Source organism: Carassius carassius, chromosome 36 (genome assembly GCF_963082965.1).
Source record: "Carassius carassius chromosome 36, fCarCar2.1, whole genome shotgun sequence".
NCBI lineage: Eukaryota > Metazoa > Chordata > Actinopteri > Cypriniformes > Cyprinidae > Carassius > Carassius carassius.
Genome location: NC_081790.1, coordinates 28,124,818 through 28,137,910, shown reverse-complemented (window position 1 = coordinate 28,137,910; position 13,093 = coordinate 28,124,818). Strand labels below are relative to the sequence as shown.

At 40.4% G+C, this 13,093-nt stretch overlaps 1 protein-coding gene across 1 annotated transcript in view; it reads right to left on the bottom strand.

Moving 5' to 3' along the window:
• Positions 1-2,504: 2,504 nt before the first annotated feature.
• Positions 2,505-13,093, bottom strand: part of LOC132116817 (GTPase IMAP family member 4-like) — a 43,627-nt gene continuing 33,038 nt past the window's right edge. Inside the window, exons 2-3 of the mRNA XM_059525682.1 lie at positions 5,285-5,371; positions 2,505-3,743 (exon numbers count right to left, since the gene is read on the bottom strand). Of these exons, the coding sequence (XP_059381665.1) occupies positions 2,953-3,743; positions 5,285-5,348 (855 nt within the window). The 5' untranslated portion in view covers positions 5,349-5,371 and the 3' untranslated portion in view covers positions 2,505-2,952. The remainder of the gene's footprint in view (positions 3,744-5,284; positions 5,372-13,093) is intronic.

The window sequence follows — 13,093 nt, the reverse complement described above, 5'->3', positions numbered from 1 at the left end:
GGAGGGCGTCGAAAAAACTGTAGCGAGTAGCCTCTCTTTATAATGCCTAGCACCCAATCCGAAACCCCTGGAAGCGCTGACCATGCATTTGTAATGAATGGCTAAGGGCTGGATGCGAAGCGTGCTCTGTTGACTGGGCAACGGCGGCGCTTGGGTGCGCTGCACCATGGGCGTTACGCCTGTGGCATTTGAGGCGGGGAGCGCGCTGATCACAGCGGGCAGATCGCTCGTCCTCGACCCCATCCCGGTGCTTAACCGATTGGGGGAGGGCTGAGCGGGTCCCGTTGGACTCGTGATGTCTGCGAGTAACTGTAGGCTGCAAGCATGCACATTTACCACTTTCGACTCGCTGTCTGCCTGGGCAGAGCGTACGTGCATGGGTTTCGCTTTTACAGAAACCACGCGCCGTGTGTGACATAGCGTATGTGGGCACTGAGGAGTGGGCACGTTTACTATGTGGCGCGCGTGACCAATCTGAGTCGATCTTATGTGCGCGAGCCCTGTGTGCAGGGCTGTGCTTACATGTGGAGATGGGCACTGAGGAGTGGGCATCGTCACTACATTTATAGCACCATCGGCCGTGGCCGGACGAACGTGCACGGGTTTCGTTTTTACAGAAACCACATGACGCGTGTGACATAGTGATTGTGGGCACTGAGGAGTGGGCACGTTTACTATGTAGTGCGCGCGATCGAATCGAGTCGCTTTTATGGGCGCGAGCCCTGTGCGAAGGGCTGTGCTTACATGTGGAGATGGGCACTGAGCAGTGGGCATCGTCACTACATTTATAGCACCATCATCCGTGGCCGGGACACCAGAAGTTACACCTTTTTCGGGAAATATCTGGGTAGCCGTGATAACGGTTTCTGTGTGCAGGCAAGCGGGCAACCGCACAGGCTTGCGCATTGCAAAAGACGCTGAAACAGTCACAATCCCTGGAACTGAAACAGCGGCGCGCTTAGGTGAGAGTTCGGGCACAGCGGAACTCGTACACATGCGCTTCGATGAAGCAGCCATCGTGAGTAGTGCAGACACAGCGTCATACAGCAGGCTTTAGTAGTGCAGACGCAGCGTCATACAGCAGGCTTTAGATGGCAACACCGCTTTTGCCGCCATCCAGCAGAGGGCGGACAAAGGTGCGTCGCTATCGCCTGTTCCACCGGCGGAAGTGACTGGTAGTTCCTGTTTTTAGCATCATCCAGTGTGGAGAATGCTAGTGAGACAGACGAACGAGTTTGCGCTGAATATGGAGCGTTCCCAGCCTTCGCCACATCTTCGTGAAGCTCAGAAAGAAATGAGGTGGGCTTTGAGAAGTACGCTCATCCGAAAGGAAAATACCATCCAGCCGGGAACGAGAGGGGGGGCGCTGGTGCAGACCACTCGAGGCCGAGACTCGTCGCGGCCAGCGTGAGCACTCGCCCCGGCTCCTTCTCGATGTCAGCTCGTCTGCTGGGCTTCTGAGCAGAAGGCGCGAGATCCTTGGAGCTCGCCCAGCCCTCACTGCCCAAAGCTAGCAGAGAGCGCGTGTCCTCTTCCCCCGATGCGGCCCTGAGATCGACTTCCTCGGACGACGCGGCGGCAAACAGCGGGCGCTGCCCATCGGGAAGCGATGCAGGGGAGGCCGGTGAAGCAGGGCGAACCGGCGAGCTCGGTTGAGCTGAAGACGGTTCCGGAATCCGCTGGAAGCGTCGCTTTTACGGCGCCTCAGCGCAGCGGAGAATGCAGGCTCAGAGAAAAAGGCCAGGCGAGTCCTCAGAGTCACCATGGCAACAGCTCGCAGTGAGGGCATCCGCCGTCAGCGAGCGCGAGCGCTGCATGATCTTCACCCAGGCAGGAGACACAGATGACATACCGGTCTCCCTCGCTGAGTGGGGCTCTGACGAGCCGCAGGAAGGCATCTTAAAAAAGACGCGAGCTCTTTTACGAGTGTGTGTCGCAGGGCGAACACACACACACATAAAGAACAGTTGGATATAACAGAATTGAAAGGATATAGGCGCCGGACAGCGCAGCAGGAGCGGCAGTGGAAGGCGGCGAAGGCCAGCAGCTTCAGAATGGCTCGTCCCGCTGATATGCCTCTCAGACGGCGCTTGCTTCCTTCGTGATCCAGCGATGCGTGAGTTCCGCTGAAGAGATGAAATATCAGGTGAGTCAGCCTTTTCGAGCTCCTTTTATAGGTTGGGCCACACCCGTTTCGGCGGGAAGTGGCAAGAAGGGCGCGAAGACTATTGGTCTGATGTTGCATCAGCCTGCGCTCGATAGGCTGTGCAGTTGCCTCAGAACAAGCCAATGAGCGAACGAGCCATCTCGCCTATGGCTGTGTACTGCTTCAAATGCGCTTTACAAAAATACAAAATTAAGGATAATTTTTTGCTTCAGTATTTCGTGAAAAGAGACTTTTCCCGTAGCGTCTTAGCTAAGACGCAGTACGAGAGAGCTCTCGTAAGAGAACATCTGGTTTGAGTCCAGCAGGGGTTTCTATAAGAACACAGAGTCCAGTGAATTCCACACGACAACTTTATTTATCCATTGAAGCAGGTAGAACAAAGATGATCAGGAAGTACATGTGAATATGCATGTGTGTGTGTGTGTGTGTGTGTGTGTGGTTTCTAAACAAAAATTTAAATACAGCATTTTAATCAATAAACCATACTTAATAATTAAAACATTTAATACAATGCTTGCAAATGTTTTACAAATTACTCAGTCCCTCTATTAAATCTGCAAGTGCTTGCAAAGAACTGATTAGACATTTAGAAACAGCATATTCATATTTTTGACATTTATATTGACAGGAAAGCATTTGAAAGGAAGCGAAACAGGATAAGTGTGAAAAGGACCACAAGCAAGGACTCAAACTCGGGTAGCACAACTATGCCACATGATATGCTCCACATACAGCTGTCAGAAGAATATTTATTTAATTTTTTTGTCATTTAGAGTAACTGTGCATTACAGTCTCAAGCCTGCTTTAGCTAATACTGCTGCTCCTACTGTTTCTGCTGCTCGTACTGCTGCTGCTGCTGCTCCTGCTCCTCCTGCCACTGCTACTACTCCTGCTACGACTGCTCCTCCTCCTATTACTTCTAGTGCTGTTCTGCCATAACCTTTTGCTCTTTGTTTCAGAGCCTCCCATTTAATTTCATCCTGGGCTTTTCTATACATCTCGTTAGTGAAGTGCTGTCCTCCATTCTCCTTCACCATCTTCTCAATCTTCTTCAGCAGTTCAGTGACCTGAGAGCGATTCTCCATGTCTTCATTATTGAATAAATGATATCTATCACGATACACTTTAATAAGAGCCTTGAGATCATTATCTTCACTGATATAATCATCTAATGTTTGTCCCTTCAGCTGATCTCCTCTAGTGAACAGAATGATTGTGTATCGAGTAGCTTCTTCTCCAAAGTTCTCCTGAATCCATTTCACTGTGTTTTTCTCCTCATTTGTGTATCTCACGTCCAGTCTCATGACCAGCAGAAATACATGAGGACCAGGAGCAGACATGTAGACACACTTCTCTGTTTCAGCTTTCACATTTCCTTCAGTCATGGATGTATCAAACATTCCTGGAGTGTCGATCACTGAGATGTTTTTGTCCTCCACTGTTTTCAGTTGTCTTTGACAATTACTAGTAATGGACTTTGGTGACATACCACTCTTAAACACAGAGTCGCCGATGATGGTGTTTCCTGTTGAACTCTTCCCTGATCCAGTTTTACCCAGCAGCACAATCCTGAGATCTGAAAAAGAGAGAGGAATTTAAGATGTTATAAGATGTTGTATACGCTTCAAAAAATGATAACTTCACATTTGCCTTCGCTCACTATGGGGCCTCAGAAAAACTCCTCAAGAAGATTTAAAATTACTAAAATAAGACGGAACAAAAAAAAGTTAATTAGCATTGTTTTATATAAAATAAGTTAAGTAAAATTGTTTACATAATGAACATGATTTGATGAACATTATTTGCCACCTCAACAACTTTTTTTCTATTGAAGAACCAGGGTCCCCATAGTTTGTCTAATGTCAGAAATGTGGCCAAGAAAATGAACAAACAGGAAGTACCTCTTGTAAAGTTCACTGAAATGACACTGACATAGGTTTTAGACTAAATTAATATTAAGGATGTAAATCTGTTATAAATAAAATAATGTTCTAAATTGTTATCAAATTATATTTGTGATGAATCTAGACATCAGATTTTGCAATAATATTCTTAAAATGTGTTAAGAATATTTTCTATTTAAAGAAATCTTTGTTGTCTTTGTTAAAAAGTGGGACAGCATGTTTTGACTAATGTGGGACAGTCTAATATACTATGTCATTCAATTGAAAAAATGTGCATTAAGAATGTTAAATGCCATACGTGTAATTTTGTCAATTAGGGGGCTTATAATGCAGCAATATTATTTGTTTTAAGTTCTAGATTCACAATTTAGCGACTAGAGGACAACAACATCCTGACCCGTGATGAGTCCATGACTGCCCAGGACTGCTCATTTCTGTTATGAAGTGTTTTTACCATTACAATTTGATTAACACAAGCTTTTGAAAAAACAAAAGTATATATATATATATATATATATATATATATATATATATATATATATATATATATATATATTAGAAGTTTATAGAAGTTTAATAACTTCTATGTTTTTAATAATAATAAGTTTTAAAGGCATTCCATGTTACAATTTTTACATCTTTTCAAAACAATTTTATTCAATTATTTTGCTATCTTCATTTACTTCATTACATGGTTATTATTATTGCTGTAAATAGCTGTCACACATTAGAAATTCACAAATTCTTAAACTATTTGCCACAAGGAGCACTAATATATGTGCTATTTCCCCTTTAATTACAATTTCTGAAAAATTTCTTCTGATTTATTAATGATATAACATTTTGATGTATGATTTTGGCGTCATATGGAAATATGGAAGTCAACTTCGCTAAAAGTGTCCCACATTGCCGTTATCCACCCTATATACTTTGTGAGGTCACCTAATATTAAAAGTTTAATATCTTAAACTGGAAAAGACACAGAAATTATAAACCAATATAACATGGTAATGGTACACCAGGATAGTCCATGGCCAGGTGTTGGATGGTTCTTTGCCTACAGACCGTGTTTTTGTTTGCCTCTAATTAATGAACACCAAGTCACAGATTATTACTTACATACATGCATATATATTATCATATCATATTATTTAGTTTTTAACTTGAAATCTCTCAGAATTAAAAGGAACCAAAAAAATGGCTTAATATTTACCAATGTTTGAACTTTCTCTAGCAATCTCTTGTATCATTCCTTTGATCTCTTCCTGCATTTCCATCTGTTTCTTGAGATGTTCCTGGTCTGAGAAAGAGAACGTCACTTTAATTATCTGCGACTGTAAATGCATTACTGCTATAGACGTACATATCAGATATCTATTTTGATGTCAAAATCCATACCCTCCTGAGGTAAAATAAAATGTTTTTAAGAGTAAAATATAACCCCTTTAAAGTACCAGTGCTTTCTATTCTAAATTAGTCTTTTGAAGTCTTTAAATATTCCAAAGTCAAGTGAACCATTATTCAGTGGAAGTTATGATGTCCTCCATTGTTATTTGTTTTCTACATTTCTTCTTTTGTGTTCCACAAAAGAAAAAATTAACAACATGAGAAAGTCAACAACACAAGGACGAATAATGATGGAAACATTTTGAGTGAACTATCTTCAGTTGAAGTTGAGTTTTAGAGCGATATTATAGTTTAGAAATGTAATCTTATTATTAAAATAAATTAACAAAAGATTAAATAATTGCAAAAAACTTCTTTATCAGTGGCACCTGATGACATTTAAAAAAATACAGGATTCTGTAAACATGGTGTTTGCATTTAAATACTGGTGACAAAATAAACAATAAAAGACAGACCAAATGTATTTGAAATAATGTGGACTAAAGGATTCAGTAAAAACAGAATAACAGGCTGAAACATTTAGAGAACTGCTTTCTTATTGTTTTGTATTATTGGGTTCCTGGACAACAGTTGTGATGTTTGTGCTGAGCACGAGAAACCTGATCTGTCTCTTTATGCTAATACAGACAAACAGAGCAGGCTCATTTGCATAAACACAGGTTGAGTTACAGTCATTTTCAAAAGTTGTTTTAATTCATGAGCAATTAACAGGCTCTATTTATATGCTTTTCAAGGAATCAGTTTCATCGAGCGCAGCGTTAGTTCAGTCAGGCCACGGAGTTATAGGCTGTGACCAGCTGATGCAGTATACGTGGCACCACTGCTCGGTAAGTATGCTCAACGGCTCGCAAGGCTCAAACTGCTCGTGAGAGCTATCGCGTAAATGGCCTATTTTAGAACTGTTTTCATATATAGGGCGCACTGGATTATAAGGAGATATAGTATAGAATAGTATAGTATAGTATAGAAGATACTGCAGTCAAATGTTTTACTGGGTTTGCGTTATGCATCCACTAGATGGAGCTGTACTAAAGGGAATGTCAACAAAACCTTGATCCATATATAGAGCGCTCCGGATTATAAGGCGCACTGTCATTTTTTGAGAAAATTAAAGGCTTTTAAGTGCGCCTTATAGTGCGGAAAATACGGTAGATACTTTGCACGAGATTCATCGTCAAAGTGTACTAATACGACCAACTCACAACTTTACACAACATCTGCCCCCCGGTGGAAGAAGTTATATATTCAACAAAATCAGAGCATCCACGAACAACTGTCAATTTCACCTTTAATAAATCTCTGGACGTCTTCACGAAGCTAAGCAAAGTTCTTTCATTTTATTGCCTAGTGCTATTTTGGCGAACATGCTCAGACATTGCTATTGTACAAACTAATTGTTCAGTATGTTGTGAGGCATGCTATCATATTACCACACCGGTAACACTACCAGTTAAATATATCCACGAGCCTCGATAATCTGTGGTTAAGATGTCGATATCAACGGGCTGCTGCTTCAGGCTCATCTATTGGGGATGCTTCATCAAACTTATCTGACGTCACCAACACACTGGGTTTAATCAGTGATCTGCTTTTGCTCAAACTAGTGTATCGATCAAGTGCTTGATACTAAATGTACAGATCGTAAATTTTGCTCGTATCAATTCTAAAACATATCTGACAAGGGCTTATGCTGTTGCCTAAATTAGAGTCTGACCATATGGCATACTGCTTTACAGGTGCATGCTGATCTTTTAGCTGGTTAAAAGAGCACCCTTCGCTACTCCTATTTCCGTAGGCGATCCCGCCCCACTCCACACACTAAGAAGGTCTTTGCTTAAAGCTATCAATATATGGGACTGCTTGCTTGTGAGGTTATCTATTGTCCAACATCATGTGCTAGTCATGCCATTGCATAGGAGGGATACATGCTTTCGCTGGCTCCACTGCGAGCCTCTGCTGAGCGCGCACCTGATCAAACGGTCATGGCTTCATACTCGTCACATTTGTTGTCGTACAGTGTCATACGGGTGTTAAAATCCTCGAAAATGCTGAAAATTTAATGCAGTGTTTTCAAGGTTAATTATAAAAATGCTTGGATTCAAATAAGTGCCTAGAAATGCACACATTGGGTTAATTTTTGCTTCTTACTGAATGGGTAACCATGGTTTCATTTTATAAGCAGCTCTGCTCCAGTCTGCGCCTGTAGCTGTAGTGCTCTATTAATGCAAGCCCTCCAATAAAAAAAAAAACTAAGACTAATTCTAAGACTGCATGCATACAATCTTATGCAGGGATCCCCAACATCAGGGTAGGTTATTGGCATTATAATTAATCACACACGGCGTTGAACGCTACATTCATGTTCAGAAGATGCGTCGCTGGAATGGACTCTCTCGAACATCATCATCACAAACAGCAGAAACGACGTAAACAATAATTAATTTGTGGCGTAGTCCGTGAGATGCAGTGGAATCATCAGTCATCAATCAGGAATATTGTTGCACGTTCTGTAAATTAAATCCCGAATTGATTAACCATCTGTTATGCTACTAAAATCACTTATTGAAGGATGTATGAACATGACATGTCATTCCCCCACAAACCTTAATTGTTATTGTGACAAATCTAAGGACATTATATATTGTAAGGACATGCATACAAACCGTTGTACCAGTCTAAATGTGCAACCTGTTGGCAATTTGATGATTTATCTAGAACAATGAAATTGCTAATGTGCCCAAAATCCAAACGTTTTACAAGTAAGGGTGTCCGTGGGGTCTCTGTGCGTGCACTTAACTAATGTAAGAGTACAGTATGTATGCAAAAAAATCATTTACCCAGTCGTAAAGTGCTGGAAATTGAAATGTCTTTGGAAGTGCTTGGATTTACTCAAAGGCGTAAGAACCCTGGTGTACCTTTCTCTGAACACCAGGGGGCGACAAGGACTAACCATCTTCTGAAACCATCGGGAATCACTAGTGAGAAGTACTGGCTGCATCTGATCTTAGGCAGCTGACTCGCTGAGCATCAGGCATTAGGTCTGTTCGACTCACAAGTACTGTGCAAACCGATTGCAATCTGACTGAAGCAGTGCATACCAGTTAGAAATATTGTCCGACTGAGACTGCGCCGATGCACATGACCGTCACGCGTGGCATCAAAGTACCGTGAGAGTGTTTTGAGAGCAGCCGGCTGACTAAGCCGCCGCAGTTCTCCAGAGTGACTGCAGGAGCGCTGATGACGACACAGCTGTTCACAATTGGCCAGATTCACTACATGACGATCACGTGTGTTTCAGGGTTTATTCAACATTTCAGTTCCAATAATGGCCACAAATCTCATCATACTACACCGATCAGAGCATATATACCCCTCTGTATTAACATTTAAAAAGCATATGATCATGTGAACTTTATTTTTGAAATATATGGCACCGTATTAAGCAGTGTAAAGTATCTGTGCTCACGAAACATTCTGAAACGCCTGTGTATTTGACAATTCTGCATTTTATTTACTTCATCTGTGACAAGTCTGCGAGCACCACGTGAGTGCCATTATCAGTAGGAGAGTGTCCGGCTGACATGTCTGTTTTCTCTTCATGAACCGATTTTGGACAGGCTTCTGAGGCTGTTGGAGTGTTGGTTATAACCAGTGGATATTTCGTACTACGTACATTTAATAATAAATTAAATAATACAACACTGACCACAAGGAGAAGGAGGAGAATGAGGAGGAGGATGAGAAGAATGAAGAGGAGGATGAGAAGAAGGAGATGGAGAATGAGAAGAATGAGGAGGATGAAAAGAATGAGGAGGAGGAGGATGAGAAGAATGAGGAGGATGATGAGAAGAAGGAAATGGAGAAGGAGATGGAGAATGAGAAGAATGAGGAGGAGGGTAAGAAAAAGGAAAAGGACTGCTGTTTTCTGCAGCTGGAGAGAACCCCTTGCTGCTATGTGTAAATTATAATAATAATAATAATAATAAAACATTAAATGGAGATGGAGAATAAGTTGGATGAGAAGGAGATGAGAAAAAAAGCAGGGGGGGGGGGCTGCTGTTTTTCCTCGTGGGAGATCACCCCTTGCTGCGATACCTGTTGGGGACCGCTGTTCTATCCCTCAAGCGAGTGACGAACTAACCTCAGAAGGAAGTGACTGCTGCTCTCTCCAGCTGGAGAGAATACCCTTTGCTGTTATAACTGCAGGGGACTGCTGTTCATCCTTCAGCAGGGGATGAACACCCCTGCTACTTAAATCAAGAGGGGAGTTGCTATTCTCTCCCTCGCGTTTAGAGGGGAGAATACCCCTCTCCTAGCAAAGGCTGCATTAAGGACATCTCATAACATTATCTTTCTCATTTACAGAAATGGAACGAGGTAAATTTTGGGGGGTCTTCACGCTACTTTCTTACCCCTCATATCAAGCTCAGGGACATGCTGCTTGTTCTTGCAGTTCTCCCGCTGGAGAGAATAGCCTTCACTGCTATTACCAGCTATTTAATTTAAGAGAGGCCCACTATTCTCTGCCTCATTAGAGGGGAGAATACCACTTCGCTAGCCAGTAGGCTATCAGCTATCATGCAGTCAGCTGTCAAATCGCTCCAATCACTACCATTTTCCTATTAGACATGGGACATATATACGTGGCACCACTGCTCGGTAAGTATGCTCAATGGCTCGCAACCCTCCCTCCCCATTATACAGTAGGTAGCCTAATTGGGCATTACCGCCGCATGTACCATGGTGCCGCGGCGGTAACTGTAATTCAGTCGCGTGTTAAAATCATTTGTGAAACTACCGCCAGGTGGCGCAAAGGGATGGATTGCGAAATGAATGTAATTGTAAAATGAGATAAAAGGAAGAAGTATAACAACAATAAAATTATGATATAACATTGTAACGTCTTTAAAAAATATTCAAACATTTACAGTGAGTTAATTTCAAAACGTAAGATAGTCTTAGGCTACAGTCTAATCATCAAAAATGAAAAGACCTTTACACAAATGATCATATGCATGCTATTGTTATTAAACAGTAAATAAATATAAGGCCCATGTATGTGTATATATATATATATATATATATATATATAAACGGATAGAAAGCTAAATGTTTTCATTTCATTTTCATTTCGGTTCATTCTTGGTTTAAAAAAAAATCTTCAGGTTCCATATGCAGAGCGAAATGGGAACGGTCCAGCATTTAGCAATAATTATTGTTAATTCTGTTTTTATTCTTGACTTTTTCAAACTACTAACACTTTGCATTTTTGAATAATGCCTTATGTGTGATCTAAAAAATTTAGTATTTTCTGTTTCTGCTGTTTGATCGCGCTGGTGTCTCGTGCACATATTCACTGGAAACAGCAGTCGTTCACCATACATTCAGCATTAGCAGCGGTCCACTTACTCCACATATTGTTAATTATGATTTTTTTTTTCCACCGATACTGAAACACACGTGAACGACAAACCCTATTTTACCTCATGAATAATACTTAAACTTCAAATGGGCAACATCATGAATATATGGCGTTATTTCCCTGTCAAATGTCGAGAGCGCATAATTCTAGCGCGAAAGTACATTAATATAATGCGCGCGGGATATAATGTGCGGAGCGCGAATCTCTCTGCTTGAGCGCGGGAACTAGGTGCGCGCTCTCAGATACACGTTGCTCTTGTAAGAATTTTCTCTGGGCTCACTCAGAGAGTATGCCTGCACTTAAAACGTGTTCAGTGCTATCGCGAATCTCTCCTCTTCGCTTAAAGTAAGCGTGTATGTGCATAGACTGCGACCCGTGGGTTCGCGCATGGCTAAGTACTCTTATCTTCAATTTCTTTCTCTTTGCTCTTGGCATAAACGCTGTCAAAACGGCAACATCCAATCAGAAATAGGCTTCAATGACTGACCAATGAAAATGCGACATCGTACATGGAATCTCTCTTACAAGAGCAACTAGAGAGATTCGCGCTCCGCACATTATATTCCGCGCGCGAGCAGAGAGATTGACGCTCGCGCATTATATTAATGTACTTTCGCGCTACAATTATGCGCTCTCGACATTTGACAGGGAAATAACGCCATATGAATATGGAAACGGATTTCTCCCGAGTGAGAGAATGAGAAAGCCCAACCTTACCTTATGCTTAGCTTTAAATGATTATTTTTTGTTTGATTATAGCTAAGCCTATATTATTATATACTGCAATTATATTTATCCATTAGAATTCTTTATTTTTAATTCTTGTTTTGTTCTGATATATTTGTTAAATTTAAAGGATTTGTTGTAAAGTAAAGGGAACTAAATATATCCTGTTTGTACATGATAACATTATTAGGCCAGCCGTTATTATTTCTAAATGTAATAAAATGCAATTCATACATGAATTATATAATATAAAAAATAAAAAAAAACATGCAGCAAACGAAAATAGGTGATTAATCCGTTAAAATGAAACCTATACACGACTCTTTTTTTTTTTTCTCTCACAAACTTAATTTATTTTTTAGTGTTTAAAAATAAAGAAAGAAAGAAAACATGCAGCAAATGAAAAAAAGGCGATTAATCCGTTAAAATTTATTACTCTGGGTTAACAGTAATTATAATTATTATATACTTCAGAGCAGAGCCTGCATGGGCCTTACCTAGGCTATTTTTGTTTTTGTTTTTTCCATTGCATCTGAAAATGACTTCGTTCATCACATTCACTTCAGCGCTCTGGCGCAGATCCCCCTCTCGCATTGCTCAGCTGTGGACAATTTAAAAATGTTTGATATAAAGGTTGCTGTCCCATTTTATACAGGAGTTGTTCATGTAAACAAATCGAATTATATTGTTAGTTCTAATTATATTATTAACACAAGTTCATTTAGGCTATTTAACATGCACTGTGACATTTTATGCTTTTTAATTTATAAACTCCTTGATATTTTAAAGTTACTTTAATAGTATTTAAATTCAAGTTTAAAAATAGGTTTTAACTGCTAAATACCAACAACCATACTGCATGTGAATAAATAAAATGCATACTTTTCATAATATTTCATTATTCATAAAATGCATAACTTTCTGGTGTTTGGATTTGTACTTCAATATAATGAACTGGTTGCGAAATTATACAGCGCTTCACGTTTAAACATGCAACAATTTTTTAATCAGTTTACAGACAAATGTCTTTTTCCCAAGACGTTATCTGTCAAAATAAAGGACAGGTACCGCCTGCATATTAATCCATGTAGCCTGCCCCCCTAAAATAGGCTACCACTTTTAATGCTCAGATGCAAAGTAAACCACAATTTCTTTTGAATAATATAACACATAATTCATATAATATAAATAATACTGTACACCTTTTAAATGTATCAAATCTAAAATATGGTTTAATACCATGTAGATTAGAGAAAATATAATCACAGGTTCAGGCACAGGCTTGACATTTATCCTGCTTGAATTCGTTCTAATAAATGCACATAACTTCATAAGTACCAAACTTTCAACTGTGAATATTACATATTAAATATATGAAAAATTTTAACTATAGTATTTTTCTTTCAATTTTTTCGTGACTGAAGCCGTCAAATATAACACATCAGCGAGGCAAAACTGACGTCTATT